Below are 21880 nucleotides of genomic sequence, written 5' to 3'. Positions count from 1 at the left end.
TTAGGTGCAGGACATCTTTCTGGCTATTAACTGAACTAAAGTTTGTTTTTAAAGTGAGCTCTTAATATTTGTTTCTGTACAAGGATAAGCTGTTACATATTTCATTTATATCTGTACCTGTGGGTTTAGAATTAAAAGTCAGAAGTCATTTTGTCAGCAGGAAACTATTTACAGCACATAATGGAAACCACAACTGCCATTATGGCTCTGGCTTCTCTTGCAGAAAGTGATGTGTGTGACTTTCATTTCCAGCTGTTCATATCCTAAAGTATAAAGCTTTTGAGATTTTGAATGTGGGCTCCAACACATAATTTGTGGCAATTGCAAAGAACGAAAATTCATTCCGTTATATAATATCTACCTTTTCTACTTTATTCTTTTTACATTATGAAGTAAAAAGAATCAGTCATCTGATAAAAAATATGTGGGTAATCCAAAATAAACCCTTTATAAATATCTTCAATTTGTTTTGCCTGCAAAGTATGGATTTTTATTTTATATCCAACTTTCTTCCCTATTAAATAAGCCATTTGAGTGCAACGGTGGTAGCATTTGTCTTATTTTAGCTTTCCAAGTGATAAAGGCCATTTTATAGGCATTTACTTTAAGCATTAAAACAGCCATACATTTAAAAAAACCCTTGATACAAGAAATCTGCCTTTTTAAATACTTGACCAAGATTGGGGTTACTGTTTGAGATCACTTGCAAATGTTCTTTAAGCTTCTCACGTACTAAGCGAATATGAAAGTTAATATCCAAAGATTAGATATGTGTGGAGCATCCTGGCAGCAGCTCCTGGCTGTGGACGTGTCCTCGGCTCCCTCTGGCTGGGGTCTGCAGCCTCTTGGCCTCCCGTGTCCCCCTAGCTCAACACCTGTGCTGCGCGCGCGCGCAGTCTGTTTCTCTTTCATCGATGAAGTTGAGTCAGCACCCTTCGTGTGATGTGGGGATTTGCAGTATTTATTTTCATAATTTGATAACATTTTTAAATTTCTGTAAAAATATAATTTTCATTGAATATGTAATTAGAAGCATAGATCCAAACAATTGCTGTAGTTTTCTACCTGTGAGGTTAGACCATACCATTAACAAACGGAAAGAAAATTTTTTGGTAAAGATTTAAACATGACAGTAAAGGAGAAATACCTCAAGGTGAAAGAGATCCTGGTATATAGAAAATTACAGTTTTGAATTCCTAACTGAAATGCCTCCTTATTCTGAGTCAATATCTACCAATAGAAGATAACTTTTTAAAATCCTTTGTGGATTTTAAAGAGTTTTCAAGAATAGGTATCCTACACAGAAAGTGACTAGATTCGAGTTTTCATCTTAACATGCATCGCACAGTCTCACCTCTTTGTCTGAAAAAGGAAACTGCTCTAGGGAGCGCTGTTTCAACCTCCTTCCTCCAAAGTTCAGTGAAATATATGCAAAGTAAATCGTGGGTATTTTATCAGGAATTATACAAAATACTTTCTCATTAGGTCACTTTCAAATTCTGAATTAATGACCGACGTCGTCTCAGTTTATTGATGACCAACATTCCCTGTCACTTGCCCTTAAAATTAACATTAAAATCAACAGAATCATCAATATCAGCTTTGAATAGAAAATACAGGAAGAAATAGATTTCCAATCATGTATTTTATTTTACATCAAGAGTTTAGATTTTTTACAACCTGTGTGTTACCAGTTTGTTTTCTTTCTTTGTAGGTTTTTAGAATACTTAGTACTTCGATAAAATATTATTACCAAAAATAATATGTATTTGTAGAAAGAGAATAATAAAGCAAGTGTGGTAAAATAGCAATTGGGGAATGTGGGTAAAGGGTACATGGGAGTTCTTTATAACTGTTCTTACAAATTTTTTTTGTTTGAAATTATTTCAAAAGTAAAAAGTGACAAAGTTTCTTTTTTTCTATAATAAACATACTCAATTTACCATGAGTACTGCTAGTACCGTAAATCCTAGATTTTCAGCCTTTAAAATTGTTCTCTTAGAATGAGAAGAGTTTTTGTCAATGGTTAGAATGAGTAACTTCTCAATGGTTTCTTTAGACTATGGGAAATGTTTTTGTAAATATGTACAGTCATATGAGCAGTTGGTGCGTAGGAATTCTTTTACTAAAAGACAGATTTTAGGGAATAAATGTGTTTGTGTGGCGTCTTTCCCCTTGCAAATGTTCTGTCTGTCAACAGAATGTTTATGCATTTATTCACTAAGTTTCACAACACATCCAGGCAGTTTTGGCATTTTGAAATGTTAGAACTGGAAGAAACCTAAATAGAGCGTCTATATTTCACAGATAAAAATGACTCCCTGTGACTTTCCCAAGGTTCCAGGCTAGTTAAACAAAGCCAGAACCAGAATCCAGGACTTCTTATGCCCATCCAGGGTTCTTCTCATGACCAAACAAATAAGCAAAGTTGAGAAGAACCAGGGACATAGCAAAGTAAATCCACCATGCAGAAGAAAAGGATGCTCCATCTATTTGAAAGAAAGGAATGAACAAGAGAGGGTGGGCGGGAGGGAGGGAAAGAAAGAAAGAGAGAGAGAGAGACAGTCTTTTCACATGAAAAGCCAAGGAAAATCAACAGAAGGCCGGGAATAAGGAAACCACAGAGAACAGGAGCCCTGAGGCAGGGAGCAGTGGTAACTGAGATTGGAGGGACCAGAAGCCAACTAACAGGAAAGATATGGAACTAGAAAATGAAACAACTGAAAAGGAGAATTTAGCAAAGCAAAGAAATCTTAGGATGTTATTTCAGGGTTGGAATGGAAAGGCAGAGAGCATCTTTGCTGTGCCCTAAAGGATGGGATTCTACATTTTTCACCTTTGTTTCTACCTCCCCCAGTCCCATCTACCCCTAAACATACACATAGTAGGTGCTCCATAAATGTTTGAGGACTTTCACCATGTGGCATCCTCTACAATGATCTACACAGAGACAGCGCCACAAGCCTAGGTGAATTCCAAATAACATCTCTTGATATAAACCCCATTTTTCTCCCTGTGACTTGAAATGGGTAGAAGCAGAAAAAAGTGTGCTAAACTTATAAATATAAAAGAGATACTGATTTATGAATTGAAAACAGCAAACAAAGGAGAATAAATACTGAGGATAGTCTATACCAGCTGTTAACATATTTCCAGATTCTAAAATATCCGAAACTTTGGAGCAGTGTCAAATGATGGACTTGCCAACATGAGAGGGATATACTTTTGTTTCATGGGTATAAGTTCAGTGAAAGACCTCAGTGTGCCCTGTCGCTGCACGTACCCAGCTTTTATAAAAGAAAAATATCAGATGAGACAAAATCCTTGATTTGAACCCTTGGTGATTCCAGATGAACCTTTTTAAAACTTCTCATTTGGATAAAACTATCAGAAGGTAGTAAAAAGTTTTCTCTCACAGTAAAATTATGAGGTTTATGGGGATATCCATATGCTAAAAGCGTATCCCCTATGCTTTTAGGGGATAGAGAGGGCCTATTGTCTATCCTTTACATGATGATGCATTCTGCCTGGAAAAATCACAAATAGATGGAGATGAAATGGCATACTCCTAAACAACCAATGGGTCAAAGATGAAGTCAAAAGAAAACTGAAAAATATCTTGGGATAAATGAAAATTAAAGTACTACAACCAAAACTTATAGGGTGCAGCAAAGGCAATACTAAGAGGGAATTTTATAGTGATAAACATGTACATTAAGAAAAAAGAAAACTCTCAAATAAACAACTTAACTTTACACCTCAATGAACTGGAAAAAGAACAACGAACTAAGCCCAAAGTTAGTAGAAGGAAGGAAATAACAAAGATCAGAGTGGAAATAAATGAAATAGAGACTAAAGAGACAATAGAAAAGATCAATGAAACTCAGAGCTGTTTTTTTTTAAAGGATAAACAAAACTGACAAACCTTTAGCTAACTCACCAAGAAAAAAGAGGAGAGAGGACTCAAATAAAATTGGAAATGAAAGAGGAGAGCTTACAACTGATACCACAGACAGAAATACAAAGCATCATAAGAAACTACTATGCACAATTATATGCTGACAAATTGGGCAACCTATAAGAAATGGAAAAATTCTTAGAAACATACAACCTACCAAGACTGAATCATGAAGAAATCAAAAATCTGAACAGACCAATTACTAATAAAGAGATTAAATCAGTAATCAAAAACCTCCCAACAAACAAAAGTCCAGGACCAGATAGCTTCGCTGGTAAATTCTTGCAAAGGTTTAAAGAAGAATTAATACCAGTCCTTCTCAAACTCTTCCTAATACTAGAAGAGGAGGGAACATTTCCAAACTCATTTTACAAGGCCAGCACTACCCAGAGACCAAAACCAGACAAGGACACACACACACACACACACAGACACACAAACTTACAGGCCAATATCCCTTATGAGCATAGATGCAGAGGTCCTTAACAAAATATTAGCAAACCACGTTCAACAGTACATTAAAAGGATCATACACCATGATCAAGTGGGATTTATTCCAGGGGTGCAAGGATGGTTCAATATCTGTAAATCAATCAATGTGATACACCAGATTAACAAAACAAAGGATGAAAATAATATGATTATCTCAATAGATACAGAAAAGCATTTGAGAGAGTTTAACATCCATTAATGATAAAAAGTCTCAACAAACTGGATATAGAGGGAAGATAACTCAACATGATACAGGCCACGTATGACCAGCCCTCAGCTAACATTATACTCAGTGGTGAAAAGTTGAAAGCTTTTACTCTATGATAAGAAACTCTTGCTTTTACTAGAACTTCCACTACTGTGTTGAATTAAAGTGGCAAGAATGAGCATCCTCTTGCCAGAACAATTAGGCAAGATAAAGAAATAAAAGGCATCCAAATCAGAAAAGAAGAAGTAAAATTGTCTCTCTTTGCAGATGACATAATATTATGTGTAGAAAACCCTAAAGATTCCACTAAAAAACTATTATAACTAATAAATTCAGTAAAGTTGCAAAATACAAAATCAATATAGAAAAATCAGTTGCATTTCTATACACTAACAATGATCTATATGAAAGAGAAATTAAGATAACAATCTCATTTACATTAGCATCAAAAAGAACAAAATACTTAGGAATAAATTTAACCAAGGAGATGAAAGACCTGTACACAGAAAGCTATAAGACATGAAAGAAGAAACAAAAAGATGGAATGATATTCCATGCTCATGGATTGGAAGAACTGATGTTGTTAAAATTTCCATGCTACTCAAAGCAATCTACAGATTCAGTGTAGTCCCTATCAAAATTCCAGTAGTGTTTTTCACAGAAACAGAAAAAATATCCTATAATTTGTATGGAACCACAAAAGACCCTGAATAGCTGAAGCAATCTTGAGAAAGAAGAACAGACCTGAAGGCATCACACTTCCTGATTTCAAACTATATTACAAAGCTATAGTAATCAAAACAGTATGGTAGACACATAGATCAAAACAGACACATAGATAAATGGAACAGAATAGAGAGCCCAGAAATAAACACACACATATATGTTAATTAATTTACAACAAAGATATACACTGGGGAAAGGATAGTCTCTTCAATAAATGGTATTGAGAAAACTGGACAGCCACATGCAAAAAAAAGAAACTGGACCCTTATCTTATTCCACACACAAAAATTAACTCAAAATGGATTAAAGACTTGAACATAAGACCTCAAACTGTAAAACTCCCAGAAGAAAACATAAGAGGTAAACTCCTTGACATCGATCTTGGCAATGATTTTTTGGATGTGATGCCAAAAGCAAAGGTAAGAAAAGCAAAAATCAATGACTGGGCCTACATCAAATGAAAAATCTACTCAGCAATGGAAACCATCAACAAAATGAAAATGCAACCTATGGAATGGGAAAAAATATTTGCAAATCATGTATCTGCTAAGAGTTTGATCTCCAAAATGTACAAAGTACTCCTCATACAACTCAATAGCAAAAAGACAATCTGATTTAAAAACGGGCAGAGGTTCTGAAAAGACATTTTTCAGAGAAGACATACAGATGACCAACAGGTATATGAAAAGGTGCTCAACATCACCAATCATCAGGGAAATGCAGATCAAAACCACAATGAGGGGCCAGCCTCACAGCCAAGTGGTTAAAATTCTGCGCGCTCTGCTTTGTTGGCCCAGGGTTCATGAGTTCAGATCCTGGTTGTGGACCTACTCCACTCATCAGTCATGCTGTGACAGCAACCCACATACAAAGTATAGGAAGATAGGCACAGATGTTAGCTCAGCACTCATCTTCCTCAAGCAATAAAAGGAGGAGGATTGGCGATGGTGGTTAGCTCAGGGTGACTCTTCCTCACCAAAAAAAAAAAAAACCTCACAATGAGATATCACTTCACACCTGTTAGAATGGCTATTTTGAACAAGACAAGAGATAACAAGTATTGAAAGGATGTGGAGAAAAGGGAACTCTTGTGGACTTTTGGTGGAATGTAAATTGGTACAGCCACTATGGAAAATAGTATGGAGGGTCTTCAAAAATAAAAACAGAAGTGCCATATGATCCAACCATCTGGCTATATATCCAAAGTAAATGAAAACGGGATCATCTTAAAGAGATATCTATACTCCCATGTTCATTACAGCATTATTCATAGTAGCCAAGATATGGAAACAATCTAAGTGTCTGTCAATGGATGAATGAATAAAGAAGATGTGTTGTGTATGTATGTGCAATGGAATATTATCCAGCCTTGAGAAAGACAACGTGGATGTACTATGAAGGCATTGTGCTAAGTGAAATAAACTAGACAAAGAAAGATAAATGCTGTATGATTTTGCTTATATGTGGAATCTTAAAAAGCCAAACTCATAGAAATAGAGATTAGAATGGTAGTTACCAGCACATGGAGATTGGGAGAAACGGGAACATATTGGTCAAGGAGTACAAACTTCCAGTTATAAGATGAATAAGTTCTGGGAATCTGATATATAGCATAATGACTATGATTAATAATACTGTGGTATATAAAGTTGCTAAGAGAGTAGATCTTACATGTTCTCACCACAAATAAGAAACGTTAGTTACGTGAGGTGATGGAGATATCAGCTGACGCTATCATTTTGCAATATATAAGTGTTTGACTTCAATACATTGTACACCTTAAACTTACACAATGTTATATGTCAATTACCCCTCAATAAAACTGAGGGGGGCAAAAGAAGATAATTTCTCCAGAAAGTCACTTGGAAGCCAGCTTCATGAATGACTTCCTAAGGAAGATAGGCAGGTGATCAGGAGGACAGATAGAGGAAAATAAGAAAGAGACAAAGGAACAAAAACCAACCGGACATCAAGGATGTTTTCCACAAAGTCCTTAAGCTTTTCCTTTTATTTAGCTCTGTCTGATCTCTAGCTTCACAAATCTGCAGCAACATCACAATAACTGATGGTGTAATGGTGTCTCTGAGCCCAAGAAAAAGTTAAATTATGTTTACTATTATTTGCTGCAGAATAAATAATAGTGCTAATAATGGCTGGCAGGCATTACATATGTAATATGTGCTAAGCGTATATCCACTTTATTTCCCCCAAAACTATCCTCTTAGGTAATTTAAGATCTAATCAGAGAAATGCAAATACAACAATAGGCTATCATTCTCACCTATGAAAAATATCAGAAAAAATTTTTAATGAGAATATTCATTGCTGGTGAGGATGCTCCAAGTTTGGAATGCTTATGCAGAGCTAATTTGAGAGCACGTTGCTGCAAACTTAAAAAAAAAAATCAGTCTAGAAATGCCCATCAGGAGCCTGTAAAATATTCACACGATTTGGTCAGCTATCTGTCCTAAAGATATCATCCAAAATACAGAAAAGCTTGTGCACAAAGCTGTGCATCAGAGCACTATTGAAAATAGATAAAGAAGTAATTTAAAATGTCCTCCGCTAAGAGGATGGAATGGAACTGCCAGATGTAATCTGATGTAGCCTTCAAATAATATTTATGAAAATATATTAATTGCATGGGTATATGCTTATATTATAATGTTATTTTCCTTTTGTCAAAGAAAATACAGTAAAATTAAAATTGAATAGCATGATTCCTGTTCTTAAAAATATTATGCATAGAAAAAGACTGTAAAGATTCCACTAGATATTAAGACATTATCTATAGGAGATGAATTTATAAGTTAATTTTAAGGTCTTAATGGTTTTGCAATATTTTAAATTTTATGTGAGCATGTACTACGTTTATAATCAGTAATTAAGGATTATACACACACGCATGATTTATTGTTTTCACCCTAATCCGTTATCTGGAAAACTGCTTTTCAAAATGACTCTTGCAAAAGGAATCCAGAAAGCTCAGCGTATTCATTTACTAGGACTGCCATGACAAAATGTCACCGACTGGGTGACAAACAACAGAAGTTTACTTTCAGTTCAGGAGGTTGGAAGTCCAAGGTCAGCGTATGGACAGGGTTGTTTTCTCCTGAGGCTTCTCTCCTGGACTTGCAGGTGGCCACCTTCTTGCTGTGTCCTCACATGGCCTTTTCTCTGTGCAGACGCCTCCCTGGTGTGTCTTCACCTTCTTATAAGGACTCCAGTCCTATGGGATTAGGGCCTTGCCCTTCTGACCGTGTTTAACCTTAACTGCCTCCTTAAAATCCCTCTTTCCAAATACAGCCACATTGGGGATTAAGGCTTCAACATCTGATTTGCCGGTGGAGGGACACAATTCAATCCATACACTCAGTTATTTAACATGCCCCAGCTTCCCTAGATACAGAGGCGAATAAAGTTCCTGTCATGCAGTTTTCTAATGAGAGAGAATAATAAACAAGTAAACATGCTAGAAATACCATGAAAAAATTTAGAGCAATGGTACTCGGCGTAGAGAGTGATGAGCTGAGGAAGGGAAGTAGTTGAATTAGTCCTGGAGATGGGGGAAGGTCTCTCTGCGGTGGTGAGACCTGAGTGAGGAGAGTCATTGTGGTGTTAATCTGTGCTGAGTAATCTGTGGTTAAATTTCCACCTGCGTTAGAAGCCACGCGGAAGCTTGCAGCCTCTCTCAGCCTGTGGTGACCACCCGTCCATGCTGCTGTGTGAGTCTGAAGACTCAAGTTAATAATCTTGAATAACTCCTGCAGTGGCACTTTGGCCCAAATAGTTAAGCTTGTTGTTTAGGCCATAGCTGTGGAGGTACACCTTCCGTGGACTTTCTTGCTGCTGTGTCCTTTCACAGCTCACACTCAAAACTCAATGAAAAACAAGGGAGAATCTGACTAGGGCATGAGGTTTCCTAACATCCAAGTCTGCTTTATCTTGCCTCCTTGTTAGATACTTAGAATGCTTGTCCGTCTACCATTTTGGGAAAGGGAACTCAGGCCATCTGAAGAGAGTAAGGGTTATATAATCCTTCCTGCTAAGCAGTTCAGTTTTCCTGCACTTAATAACTCTACTCATCAGCTTTAAATGTATCTTTAACGTACAGGGCGTAGCAGAGGACTTTCTGAAGAGCTCTATGAGCTTCATTTCTCTGCATATGCTTAAAAACGACTAAGCATTTTGAGACCATAACTGCTTTAAAATGCATAATATATAAGTTGAGGCATGATCATTTTACTAAAAGTGCTTTATAAATCTTGAGTAATAACGTTTTTTCTCCATTGGTTTGCCTGGAGTCCGTAACACTAACAAGTATCTTAAAGAGGAGCTCCTAGTTTTCCAAGTTACTCATCTCTGCCCTGTATGACCTGCCACAAAGCACTCAGTGGATTTTGACACAGGCAAATAGAAATGACAAGTGCGTTGGTTTGGACCTTAACCTCATGTGCTTTCTGTATAAAACATGCAAAACCTCTTTTGAACTTAGCGGTTGCCATTTAAACTGTAATATGCTGTCAGCATAATGTGTCTGACTGTAAAGTGATTTTAGGTCTGCATACTTCTCCCAAGGTCACCTTCAATGAAAAAGCTGTGAAACTTCAAGACCTTGTTTCCATTTGTTTGTATTGGATACACTGATTGTCTTTCAAGTGATTTACCTTTTAGAACGAGTTCTGCCTCATTTTTATGTATTAGATTTTGTTTTATTTAGAAATATACAATTATTTTTCCTGGTGAGACCCTTGACGTGAGATTTCAATTCCATGAGGCTCCAAAAGTAGTGATTAAAAGTTTGGGCTGATCAAATGCCCCATTTGCCATTGGCTGAATTCCTCCAGGAAGTGGCCAGAAATAAGCTCTCTTTCTCTGAACTCTTGTAATACATCGCATATAGCATTTATCTATCCTATGTTACTTTGCATTTTGAATGTATATCGCTCAAATTATATTGTAAATCCACTGAAGAAAGGGAATTTGTTCTAAGCATGTCTTTATCACCCATCATAGTGCCTATTAAAAGGTATTTAATGAACATATTTAATTAATTAAAGAATGTATTAAAATAATAATATAGGCTAGATAATAGTAATACGAACAACTAGACTTGGTGGTGAACATGATGTAGTCTATACAGAAGTAGAAATATAATAATGTACGCCTGAAATTTATATATTGTTATAAACCAACGTTGCCTCAATAAAAAATTTAAAAACATATTAAGATTCCTTTGCCAATAATAATAATAATGAAAATAGCCTGCAATTTGAACTTGTGCATGATGCGGAACGTTCTGCCAAGTGATTATTTGATCCCCTTGCCCAGTGATAGTTGCTTTATCACCTGAAAACCGGCGAGTACTCTACATGTAAGCATCGCTGCAAGTCATAGTTCAGAGGTCACGTATGTCCTCTTTGACAGACTGTGGCACTGGGGTAGGGGCGCGGTATGAAGGCAAAGTCATAGAAACAAAGTTGTAGCACAGTTCTTCTTGTCCATTTTGTAAAATAGATCAGCCCCTATGTTGTGTTGGCACCATGACCTTAGAGTAATTGTTGTTCATCGTCTTTATTTTATGCATCTTATACTCAACAGCACATGGCTATTAATGTACCAGATATCTTTACTTTGTTAGATGGAGATTGTTACCTCCATTTAGTAGATGAGAAAATGGAAGCTTATAGAGTAAGAAAATTCATAGGATTACTTGGCTAGTTAAGCAGCAGAGTCTGGATATGAACCCGTGAGTTCTCAGTTCTGAATCCGTTGGTTGTCCCTATGACCCACAGCTGTCCACTCTACGAACAATGTACATGTCATCGTGACTGAAAAGTTATGTAAATGTTCTTGAGAGATCCATTTCTGAAACTCGATAAAAGGCTTAAATTGGGGGACGTGTAACCCTAAGATATACCTAATTAATATTCTGTAAATCCTGGAACATAGTTATATTACTGCTCATTAACAACATAATCACTTGCATTTTGAAAGCTTAAGATGTCTAATTCTAGTCTAGAGACTAGAAACTTTTCATTACTATCCTGAGTATAATCAGTGCTGACTTTAATGAACTAGCAGTGCAGGGAGAAAAAAACAACATGATACCTTCAGTGTAAGGACCAGGTATAGGGAGCAAATTATTATAATATGTGTAAAGTAGAATGTCAGGTAATAACTGCCAAGCTACATATTAGTCACAAAATTTTATGCGAATTTTTCTGTATGTATTATTTCCTGTTATAGAATGAATACCTAAATGAAGATGTTGATGCTAGAGTTATTGAATACGAAGATAACCGGCCCCTCCTAGATATGTTTCTGCAGAAGCCAATGGGTTTACTATCCCTACTTGATGAAGAAAGTAGATTTCCCAAGGCAACCGACCAGACTCTCATAGGTGAGTTTTGAATTTAGTGTCTTAATAGTTTTCTGAATATAGTCATGTAATTCTGAATGATTAAAAAAATTTTTTTTAATGATCTGGGAGAAAGTCACAAAGCCTGCATATATAATGTTAAAAAAGAGTCTTTGGATCTAATATCTGGACCAGTCAATGTTTATAAGAGGGTGAAATATTTAGTGCTGAATTAAACAAGTTTTGATATTGACTTCTCCTTATATTATGGCAGAGCCCCAACCATAGGATCTTATGTTAGAAATGACCTCAGAAATTATCCAGCCCCAAATTAGAAATTTGAGGGCAGGGCAAAAGGAAAGCACTAGAATTTGAAAGGAGATAGTTAACAGGAAGGGAAATAAATTCATCTGTGATGTTCTAGTCATTTATCTAATAGAGGCAAATAGCTTCACATACCTTAATAATCTCTAGGTTACAGTACATTAATTAATGTTCATGATAATTATCCTGAGTCATCAAAGAAAGATTAAACATATTCATTTTTTCTGTTTGAGAAGGCAGAGAAGTGTATACTATATTTAGGAAGATTATCATCTAAAATACCTTTAAAAACTCCTACTCCTTAAATTTAAAAAAAAACTTTAGATTTTTCAGGTACCTGAAAAAAATCACTTTTTAAAGTGGAAACACCATGCTTTCTGATGGTAGGAGATATTCATTCTGTACAATAAATACTTACAGAAAAACTGGATTCACATTTTCTCTCACTTACTTTTGAGGATATACAGAGTCTGTTTCCTACCATTAAGTCGGTGGTGTTGCTTCCTTCTGATTCACTGACTGGCTTATTCTGTCCTCTGATTGGACGACACTAGATGGGAAAGGAAATAACCCCAAGGTTGCGGGGAAAATCATTTCATAGCAGTCACTTGATTTTGGTGTTAAAATGTTACTTCTAGGACATGGAGTAAAAAGTTCTCTGAAGGTGGTAAATTGTTAAGAAATGTAACTGCCTTTCTGGTCCTATTGTGTTTCCTGTGCAATCAGTAATAACTTGTAGCTCCTCTAATAGAAAGGAGAGCCAGAATAGGCTCATGGCTTCACAAGAAACTGTGCTTCAAAAACCTCTTTGATCGGTTAGTCTCAGGTAGTTCCCTTTCCTGTACCAATGGTTCTCAAAATGTGGTCCCCAGACCAGAAACATCAGTATCACCTGGGAACTTACTAGAAATGTGACTTCTTGGATCCCACTCAAGACCTACTGAGTCAGAAACTCTGGGATCGGGACCCAGCAATCTATGTTTTCATAGGCCCTCTTGGGATTCTGATGCTTGCTAGGGTTTGAGAACTGCTGCCCTAAATCATAACGGAATGGTAAAATTCATGGTCTTGTGTTTTGCCTTCCCATTTACAATTATATTCCAAATTTGCATATGTTAGCTATGTCAAATTTTCTGTCTTTTTTCACTGCACATTGTTTTATGGTGAAAGAGATGATTCTGTGGATCAATATTTTTGAAAGATCTCCTACATGCTTCATATTGGAGTTCAATTTTTTTCTTATAGAAAAATTCGAAGGTAACCTGAAATCACAGTACTTCTGGAGGCCCAAAAGAATGGAACTTTGTTTTGGAATTCACCATTATGCAGGAAAGGTAAGAACTTTGAAGAATTATGACTTTCTCTTTAGTCTTTTGTTAAATAATAAAGATACACATGAAAATTATGGGCCAAAATATTTGTAGATGCTTATAATGGGATGGCCATCTGTTTCTGCCCCTATCTCGTCCTAACTCTACTCTCCAGCTTCCCACAATCTGTCCTATCCTTTGCCAACCCACCCCTCCCCCGCCCCCGACTCCAGGGCATCCACGTCTAGCATCTATCCTGAAAAGGTGAAAAAAATAATCTTTCTCTTAGTTTGACAAACACAAGGTTATAGGTTTTCTAGAGGAATTTTTATTAATAAACTAAGGGAAAATAAGAAAGAAAAGAAAGGGGTAAGCCTCAAAGAGTCTATTTTTCTGATCCTAAGATTTGGCTTTGGGTGAGATTGGCTGGCAGTGGGTACCTGTTTTTTCCTTCTTTTGATGGTAGCTGGGGACCTTTTATATAAACTGCCTTTTTGGACTTCAGGTGCTTCTCTCTCCACTGCAGTCTTTGTCTCTCCTCTCTCCCGACAAGAGAAGGTGCTGGGCTGAAGGTATGCTCAGATTACTAAACTAACCGAGATAGATGGAATTGACTAATGGGCTGTTATGCAATTAAAGGAAGAAATGTTTATGTATTGATACACGCACATTCCCACACCAGAGCAGACCTCACATATGTTTTCCTATACCCAGAGAACACTTTCTTTCCCTTCTGCAGAGAATAACAGGTCCTTCCCTCAAAACGATGTTAGAAATATTGGAGGACTAAGAGGATATTAAAATCAAGAAAGAAAGCATAGGGGCTGGCCCCGTGGCCGAGTGGTTAAGTTCGCGCGCTCCGCTGCAGGCGGCCCAGTGTTTCGTTGGTTCGAATCCTGGCCGCAGACATGGCACTGCTCATCAAACCATGCTGAGGCAGCGTCCCACATGCCACAACTAGAAGGACCCACAAGGAAGACTATACAACTGTGTACTGGGGGGCTTTGGGGAGAAAGAGGAAAAAAATAAAATCTTTAAAAAAAATAAAAAATAAAAAAACAAACAAGAAAGAAAGCATAGAATGAGAAATTCATAAGCAAAATAAAATAATTATACTATCTTCCAAATAAACCTCTTTTAAAATATCCATTAAGAATTCCCTATGATCATTTTATCCAGTTGTTTTTAACAATTGTATTAGTCTGCTCAGGCTGCCATGATAAAAATATTTCAGGCTGGGTGACTAACGCAACAGAAATTCATTTTCTCACAGTTCTGAAGGCTACGAGTCCAAGATCAAGGTCCCAGCAGGGTTGGTGTCTGGTAAGACCACTCTTCCTGGCTTGCAGATGGCTGCCTTATCACAGTGTCCTCATGTGGCCTTTTCTCTGTGTATGTGAGCGGGTAGAGAGCGATCTTCCTCTTCTTATAAGGATATCAGTCCTATGGGATTAGGGCCCCACTGTTATGACTTCATTTAACCTTAATTACATTCTTTAAGATCCTATCTCCAAATACAGTCACATTGAGGTTAGAAACTCAACATATTAACTTTGGAGGGACCCAATTCAGCACAAAGCAACAACCATATTGGATTCATCCTACAGAAATCTTTGGGTTACATCGATCTTTAGAAAGTCTTATGGGGCCGGCTCCGTGGCCAAGTGGTTAAGTTCGCGCGCTCCTCTGCGGCGGCCCAGGGTTTGGATCCTGGGCGCGGACATGGCACCGCTCATCAGGCCACGTTGAGGTGGCGTCCCGCATCCCACAACTAGATGGACTTGCAACTAAGATATACAACTGTATACCGGGGGTGAGGGTTTGGGAAATAAAGCAGGAAAAAAAGAAAAGATTGGCAACATTTGTTAGCCCAGGTGCCAATCTTTAAAAAGAAAAAAGAAAGAAAGTCTTAAAATTATTTGTAAGTGCCAGAAACACAAACGCCCACAGCATATCTAGACCACGCTACTACTGAGACAAAATTCTATAATGGGCAATTCACTGCCGGTGAATCAATTATCATAGAAATGAGAATGCCTTGGTGGCCCCAGGGTGCTTCCTTACTGCCGCCCCCAACTCTCTAAATGGAGAAAGGAAGTGCACCAAATTTCCAACAGAAGAAATGAGAGGAATCAAATGTCTTTGGTGATTTCAATGCAGAATCAGTGAGACACAGATTTTTCTCTGACAAGATATGACGTAAACCTGGAGAGGTTTGCTTTCCTGGCCAAGTTGTAAGAGACTGCCTTCATAGATCTTTGTATAGCTGTCACTCAGCACAGAGTCAGCTCTCAATAAATATCTGTTGATAACGATGATGATGATGACATCGATTGTGATAATGATGATAGCATACTTTATCAACAGGTCTTCTATAATGCAAGTGGGTTCTTAGCTAAAAATAGAGACACTCTTCCAACTGATATCGTGCTGCTTTTGAGGTCATCAGAAAACAGTGTGATTCGGCAGCTAGTCAACCACCCTCTGACTAAAACAGGTAAGCTAAGGCAATTTCCTTTAACTGAGAAGGTTCCTCGGGCCCAATCAAGTAGTTTCTGACTGATTTTCATGAGTATCATCCTCAGTTTTTCGTGTTGGTTTGTTTTCAGCTCACTAAGTATATCTTTGTTAATATCCTCTGCCCAAACCATCTGAAGAAAACATAAAAATGAATATAAGGAAGCTAGGTTTTGTTTAAAGAAAAGTGTTTGAAGCACTCGCCAAGAAATGTGGTGCTATCCTAGCTACTCAGTAGAAGAATGCTCTCACCTCCAAAGTTCAGAATTGCCTGCTGTTTCAGGACTGGGCAGCTTCTGGATTGTTCTTTGAGGTTCTACAGGTTTAGTGAGCTCTGCCTTATTGATTAAAAACTCACATGCCTTTGCTCCACCCAATCATATAATCCTTGCATTTGCTTTTAAGTAAAAAAAATTTAGTTTGGGTTGTTTTCTTTAGTGGAGTTTAAAATTGTTCTCTTCATTTCTTTTTTTATAGATTTATTGAGGTATAACTGACATACAATGAACAGCACATATTTAGGCAGTAAAACTGGAAGAGTGTTTGATGGTAAAATTGGATGAGTTCTTGACATACGTAAACACCTGTGAAACCATCACCACAATCAATAGTGGACATAGTCGTCACCCCCAAATGATGTTTCCTCGTGACTCTGTAATCCCTCCCTCCACTCCTCGCTGCCCCTATCCAATTGTTCTGGCACCATTTGTTGAACAGGTTGATCTTCCCCCATTGAATTGCTCAGGCACCCTTGTTGAAAATCAATTGACTGTATTCTATTTCTGGACTCACTATTGTGTGTCGCTGGTATTGGTCTATCTTTATGGCAACACCAACTTCTTGATTACTGTAGCTTTATAAAAAATTTTGAAATCATGTGGTATAAGTTCCCCATCTTTGTTCTTCTTTTTCAGAGTTGTTCAGGCAACTATAATTCCTTTGCTTTTCCATATAAATTTTGGAATGGATGTGTCAGTTTCTACCAAAAATCCTGAGACTTTGATTGGGATGCACTGAAGCTATAGATTAATTTTTGAAGAAGTGCTGTCTTCACAGTACTGTGTCTTCCGATCAGGGAGCATAGTATAGCTCTCGATTTACTTAAGTCTTCCTTAATTTCTCTCAGCAATATTTTGTAGTTTTCAGTGTACAAGTCTTACCCATCTTTTGTCAAATTATCTGCTCGTATATCACTTTTAGGCTATTATAAATGGTAATTTTTAATTCAAATTCTGTATGTTGCTGGTACATAGAAATACAGTTGATTTTAGTATATTGATCTTTTGCCCTGCAACATCGGTAAACTTGTTTATTAGAGTAACTTTTTGTTTGTAGATTCCATAGGATTTTCTACATAGATGATCATGTCATCTGTGACTAAAGTTTGCTCTTTCTTTTCCATTCTGTTTACTTTTTATGTCTTCATCTTGCCTGGCTAGATGGCTAGAGTCGCCAATACAATGTTGAATACAAGTGGCGAGAGTGAACATTCCTGTCTTATTCCTGATCTTGGGGGAAAAGCATTCAGTTTTTCTCTAAGTGTGATGTTAGCTGTAGGTTTTTCATAGTCCAGTATCAGGAGGAGGAAGTTTCTTTCTATTCCTAGTTTGCTGAGTTTTTATCAGGCATGCCTGTTTGGATTTTGCCAAGTGCTTTTTCTGCATCTATTGAGATGGTCATCCATTTGTGTTTTTTTTTAATCTGCAAATATGGTGAGTTACATTGATTGATTTTTAAATGTTATACCAACTTTTTATTCCAGAGAAGAACCTGACATGGTCATGATGCGTTGGACTTTTTATTTGTTGCTGGATTCAATTTGCTAACATTTCGTTAAGAATTTTTGCATCTATGTTCATGAGAGATATTGAACTGTAGTTTTATTCTAATTTTTTTCTGACTTTGGAATCAGAGTAATACTGGCCTCATAGAATTAATTGAGAAGTATTGCCTCCCCTTTAATTTTCAGGAAAAGTACAATGAGTCTTATTTCTTCCTAAAATGCTTTGTAGACTTCATCAGTGAAGCCATTTGAGCCTGAAAAATTTGGGGGGGAGAAGGTTTTTGACTACAAATTCAATTTCTTTAATAAACATAAGGCTATTTAACTTATCTAATTTTTTGAATGAGCTTTAATAGGTTGTGTCTTTTAAGAACTTTGTTTTATCTGTGTAGTCAAATGTATTTACATAAAGTTGACTATAATATTCCCTCATTATCTTTTCAATATCTGTAGATCTTGAAGTTATGTCAGCTCTCTCATTCCTGATATTGATAATTTGTGTCCTCTCTCATTTTATTCTTGATAGATTTTCTAGAAAGTTATCAATTTTATTGTTATTCTCAAAGAACCAGTTTATGGTTTCATTGATTTTTTTTCCTATTGGTTTTGCTTTCTATTTTGTAGATTTTTTTGCTTTTTATTGCCTCTTTTCTTCTATTTACTTTGGGTTTTATTCTGTCTTTTTCTGATTTCTGAGGTGGAAACTTAGATCAGTGGCTTAAGAAAATGTTTGTTCTTTTCTAATATATGCATATATATGGGTTATTATAAGTCTTCTGCTTAATTTCTAAATATATTAGGATTTTCCAGGTATCTTTTTGTTATGGACTTCTAATTTAATTCCATAGTGCTCAGAAAGCATACTTTGTATGATTTAATCCATTTAAATTTGCTGAGACATGTTTTATGGTCCAGAATATGGTCTGTCTTGTTTTATGTTTCATTTGCACTTGAAAATAATTCTGCTGTTGTTGGGTGGAACGTTCTATAAATGTCAGTTAGGTCAACGTGATTGATAGTATTGATCAAGTCTTCTGTATCCTTGCTGGTTTTCACTCTCCTGGTTCTATCAGTTACTGAGAGAGGAGTTTTGAAATATCTGACCGTAATTGTCAGTTTATCTATTTTTCCTTTATTTATATCAGGTTTTGCTTCATGTAATTTTAAGGTCTATTATTGGGTGCATAAACATTTAGAATTGTTATATCTTCTTGATGAATAGCCCCCTTTACTATTATTAAATGGCCCTTTTTATCCCTGGTAATATTCTTGGTTCTGAGATCTACTTTGCCTGATATTAATATGAAGACTCCAGCTTTCTTACTATTAGTGGTTGAATGGTAAATCTTTTTTATACTTTTAATTTCAGCTTATTTTTGTGTTTATGTTTAAAGCTGGTTTTTATAGACAGCACATAGTTGGACCTTGCTTTTTTAAATGCAATTTGATAATCTCTGTCTTTTAAGTGGAGTGCTCAAACTATTTACATTTAATGTGATTAATGATATGGTTGGATTTGACTCTACCACCTTGCTATTTGTTTTCTGTTGGGTGCATCTGTTTTTTTCCCCTAGGCTTCACTTGGGTTCCCCTTCCTGCACTGCAGCATAAAACCTTTTCAGACAGAAGCTGGGGTAATCATAGGCCTCACCTCGTTTGTTCCCCTCTCTCAGGGCTTGATTTCCTGTACTGCTTGGTGCACAATTTATGAAAGCTGTTGTTCCTAGACAAATACTGTATGATTCCATTTACATAAAGTACTTAGCGTAGTTAAAATCATAGAGATAAAGAGGAGAATGGTGGTTGCAGGAGCTGGGGGTGGGGGGAATGGGGATGGTATTTAATGGGTATACAGTTTCAGTTTTACAAGATGACAAGAGCTAAGGAGATGGATGGTGGTGGTGATTGCACAGCATTATGAATGTATTTAATACCACTGAACTGTACACTTAAAAATGGTTAAGATGCTAAATTTTATGTTATGTGTCTTTTACTACAATTTAAAAAAAATGGAAGGAAAAAGAACCCTATTGTTCCCTATATTTTGTATTTTTTTTTGTTTCGGTTAATCCAGTCTGTTACTTTATCTTGCCCAGAAGCAAAAGTCTTCAGTTTTGATTTTAACAATCATCATCTCTTTGTGTATCCACCAGCAGCATCTATACATCTAACTTCATGTTTTCCACCCTTATAAAATATGCAGTCAGGTTCTCAATATTATATTATGTCTCCTGACTGTCAGCAGAACAGTGTCTAGTTGGCTGGGGAGAAGAGAAGCACTTCATAGTCAAAGGTGTTTCAGTACCTGAGAACTTCAAAGCTATCAAAGGCATTTGGGCTTTATATTCACTTAGATATGCAAACATATAATAATAATAATAATAGATAGCTTTGTTTAGAAATTGCAGTGTGCTAGCCACTGTGCTAAGTAGTTTCATTTACTCCTAATAACAACATTATAAGGAGGTACTACTTTTACAGATGAGATGTTGAGGCTTGGAAATGTTGGGCATCTTTCCTAATGGGAAAGTCTTAGAAGTAGTCTTGAAAGTTCAGGTTCTTCAATTCTATATTATGCTGTCTCCAAGATGCTAAAATAACCCTGGCCTTCTCCGTGTTTGGCTTCAACTATGAAATGTAGTTTAGCCATTATTAGGGGAAAAGCCACCACAAATCCCTGCAGCTCACATCTCTAGTTTGGTTTATGACAGGTTTCTTCATCAGGCCAACTATAAAAGCAAACTAGATATATTTTCTGAAATTAAGATCTGTGCTCATTTTACTTCTTGTTGATATGCAGAGATGAATTTTTAAAAGGCTTTTGTTTATTTTGTTAAATAATTTGATAACTAATGTATAAATTTTGTTAAAGTGAAATTATTAATCCTTTACTGAATTTCCTCTACTTTTTTAAGTTTCCAGATAGACTTAAAATTTTGCTTCTTACTTGGCTAATGTTAAGTTAATGGTATCTATTAAGTACTCAGTCTATCCTAATTAATGTGAACTTTGTAGATTCATCATGCTTCCAAGAAACTTCCAAGTCTGTGGTAATTTTTTTCCAAATCTTTCCCTGGTAATCCTTAAAAAAGAGAGAGAACAATAAGTGAGATTCCCGGAGCTGCTCCTCTGAAGATCACCGGTTACTCTCTCTGTCCACTCTGCGGTCTTCAGTAAGTTTCAGGCTTGAAGACTGAAGAGTGTCGTGTGCCGTCTCAGCCCAGCACGAAGTCGTCCCACACGCCCCTCTCAGCATTTTTCCTGGGGGAACGAGGGAAGAGGGATGTGAGCAGAGCAGAGGCATTGCCAGCTACATCCCAGGCAGGCTTCATTCCTGTACCACCATCTCAGAGCCAGTCTTTGCAGCCACAAAGAATGTGTGGGATTGGCCTCTATTTGTCATCTAAAAGAGTGAGAGTGAAGAAGAATGATCTTCCTGAAGTGATACTGAATTCTGGAGACATTTTGAACATTACCATTAGGATGATGAACTCTTGGATTGTGGGTTGGTTAGTTTATTGTGCTTGGGGGAGATGGGAGACCAGTGAAAGTGAACTAATGTTTCCAGGCACCCACCATGTGCCAGACGTATTATCACGTATCAAAATTCTGTGAGGTAGGCATCATGATCCCCATTTTATAGATTCAGACTGCAACTCAGAGACTAAGTAAATGATCCATGGGCAAAACAATTTAAGTATTACAGCTGGTATTCAAACCCAGGTCTTCCTGGCTTCCAAGGCCATAATCTTTTCACTACATCATAATTTTTTCACAGCATTGGGTTGTGTACTTTTGTGTAGCCCTAGCACCAGGCACTGTTTCTGAGTGTTAGGTTGAAAATGTCCATCCTCTCAACCATACTTGGTTTGCTTATAACCTCTTCATGTGAATTAATGATCTGCATGATTTTTAAGGCCCATTGTAAAGCTTACTTTTGCCTTAAAGAAAATCTCGTATGCAGTTTAACAAACACAAAAAAGCAGCAAATTGCTCCCTTTATCATAGTCACCCTATATCTTGTAGCAATTAAAAGGAAATCCAACATTTACCCTACCTTTTCTCTTCTCCAACGTGGAGTTTTTCTGAATTTAAAATTTGTTACACATTTTCACGTATTATTTTATCCCTGAGTTTCTCAATAAATAGTTAACTAAGCATGTGAGTCTGAATATTGTGGGGTCAACAATGTTTATTTTAA

General features: G+C 36.7%; 1 protein-coding gene across 20 annotated transcripts in view; it reads left to right on the top strand.

The window, feature by feature from the left end:
• MYO3A (myosin IIIA) overlaps window positions 1-21880 on the top strand; it is a 219313-nt gene that overhangs the window by 147348 nt on the left and 50085 nt on the right. For all 20 annotated transcript variants that reach the window (XR_011534969.1, XR_011534970.1, XM_070600908.1 and 17 more), the window contains 3 exons: window positions 11634-11787; window positions 13315-13403; window positions 15747-15876. Coding sequence is in view for 18 of the 20 variants with exons in the window: in XM_070600908.1 (XP_070457009.1) it covers window positions 11634-11787; window positions 13315-13403; window positions 15747-15876 (373 nt within the window). In the remaining 2 variants the exon portion in view is untranslated. The remainder of the gene's footprint in view (window positions 1-11633; window positions 11788-13314; window positions 13404-15746; window positions 15877-21880) is intronic.

This window comes from Equus przewalskii, chromosome 30 (assembly GCF_037783145.1).
Source record: "Equus przewalskii isolate Varuska chromosome 30, EquPr2, whole genome shotgun sequence".
Taxonomy (NCBI): domain Eukaryota; kingdom Metazoa; phylum Chordata; class Mammalia; order Perissodactyla; family Equidae; genus Equus; species Equus przewalskii.
Note: the sequence above shows the minus strand (reverse complement) of the source record. Positions and strands in the feature narration are given on the sequence as shown.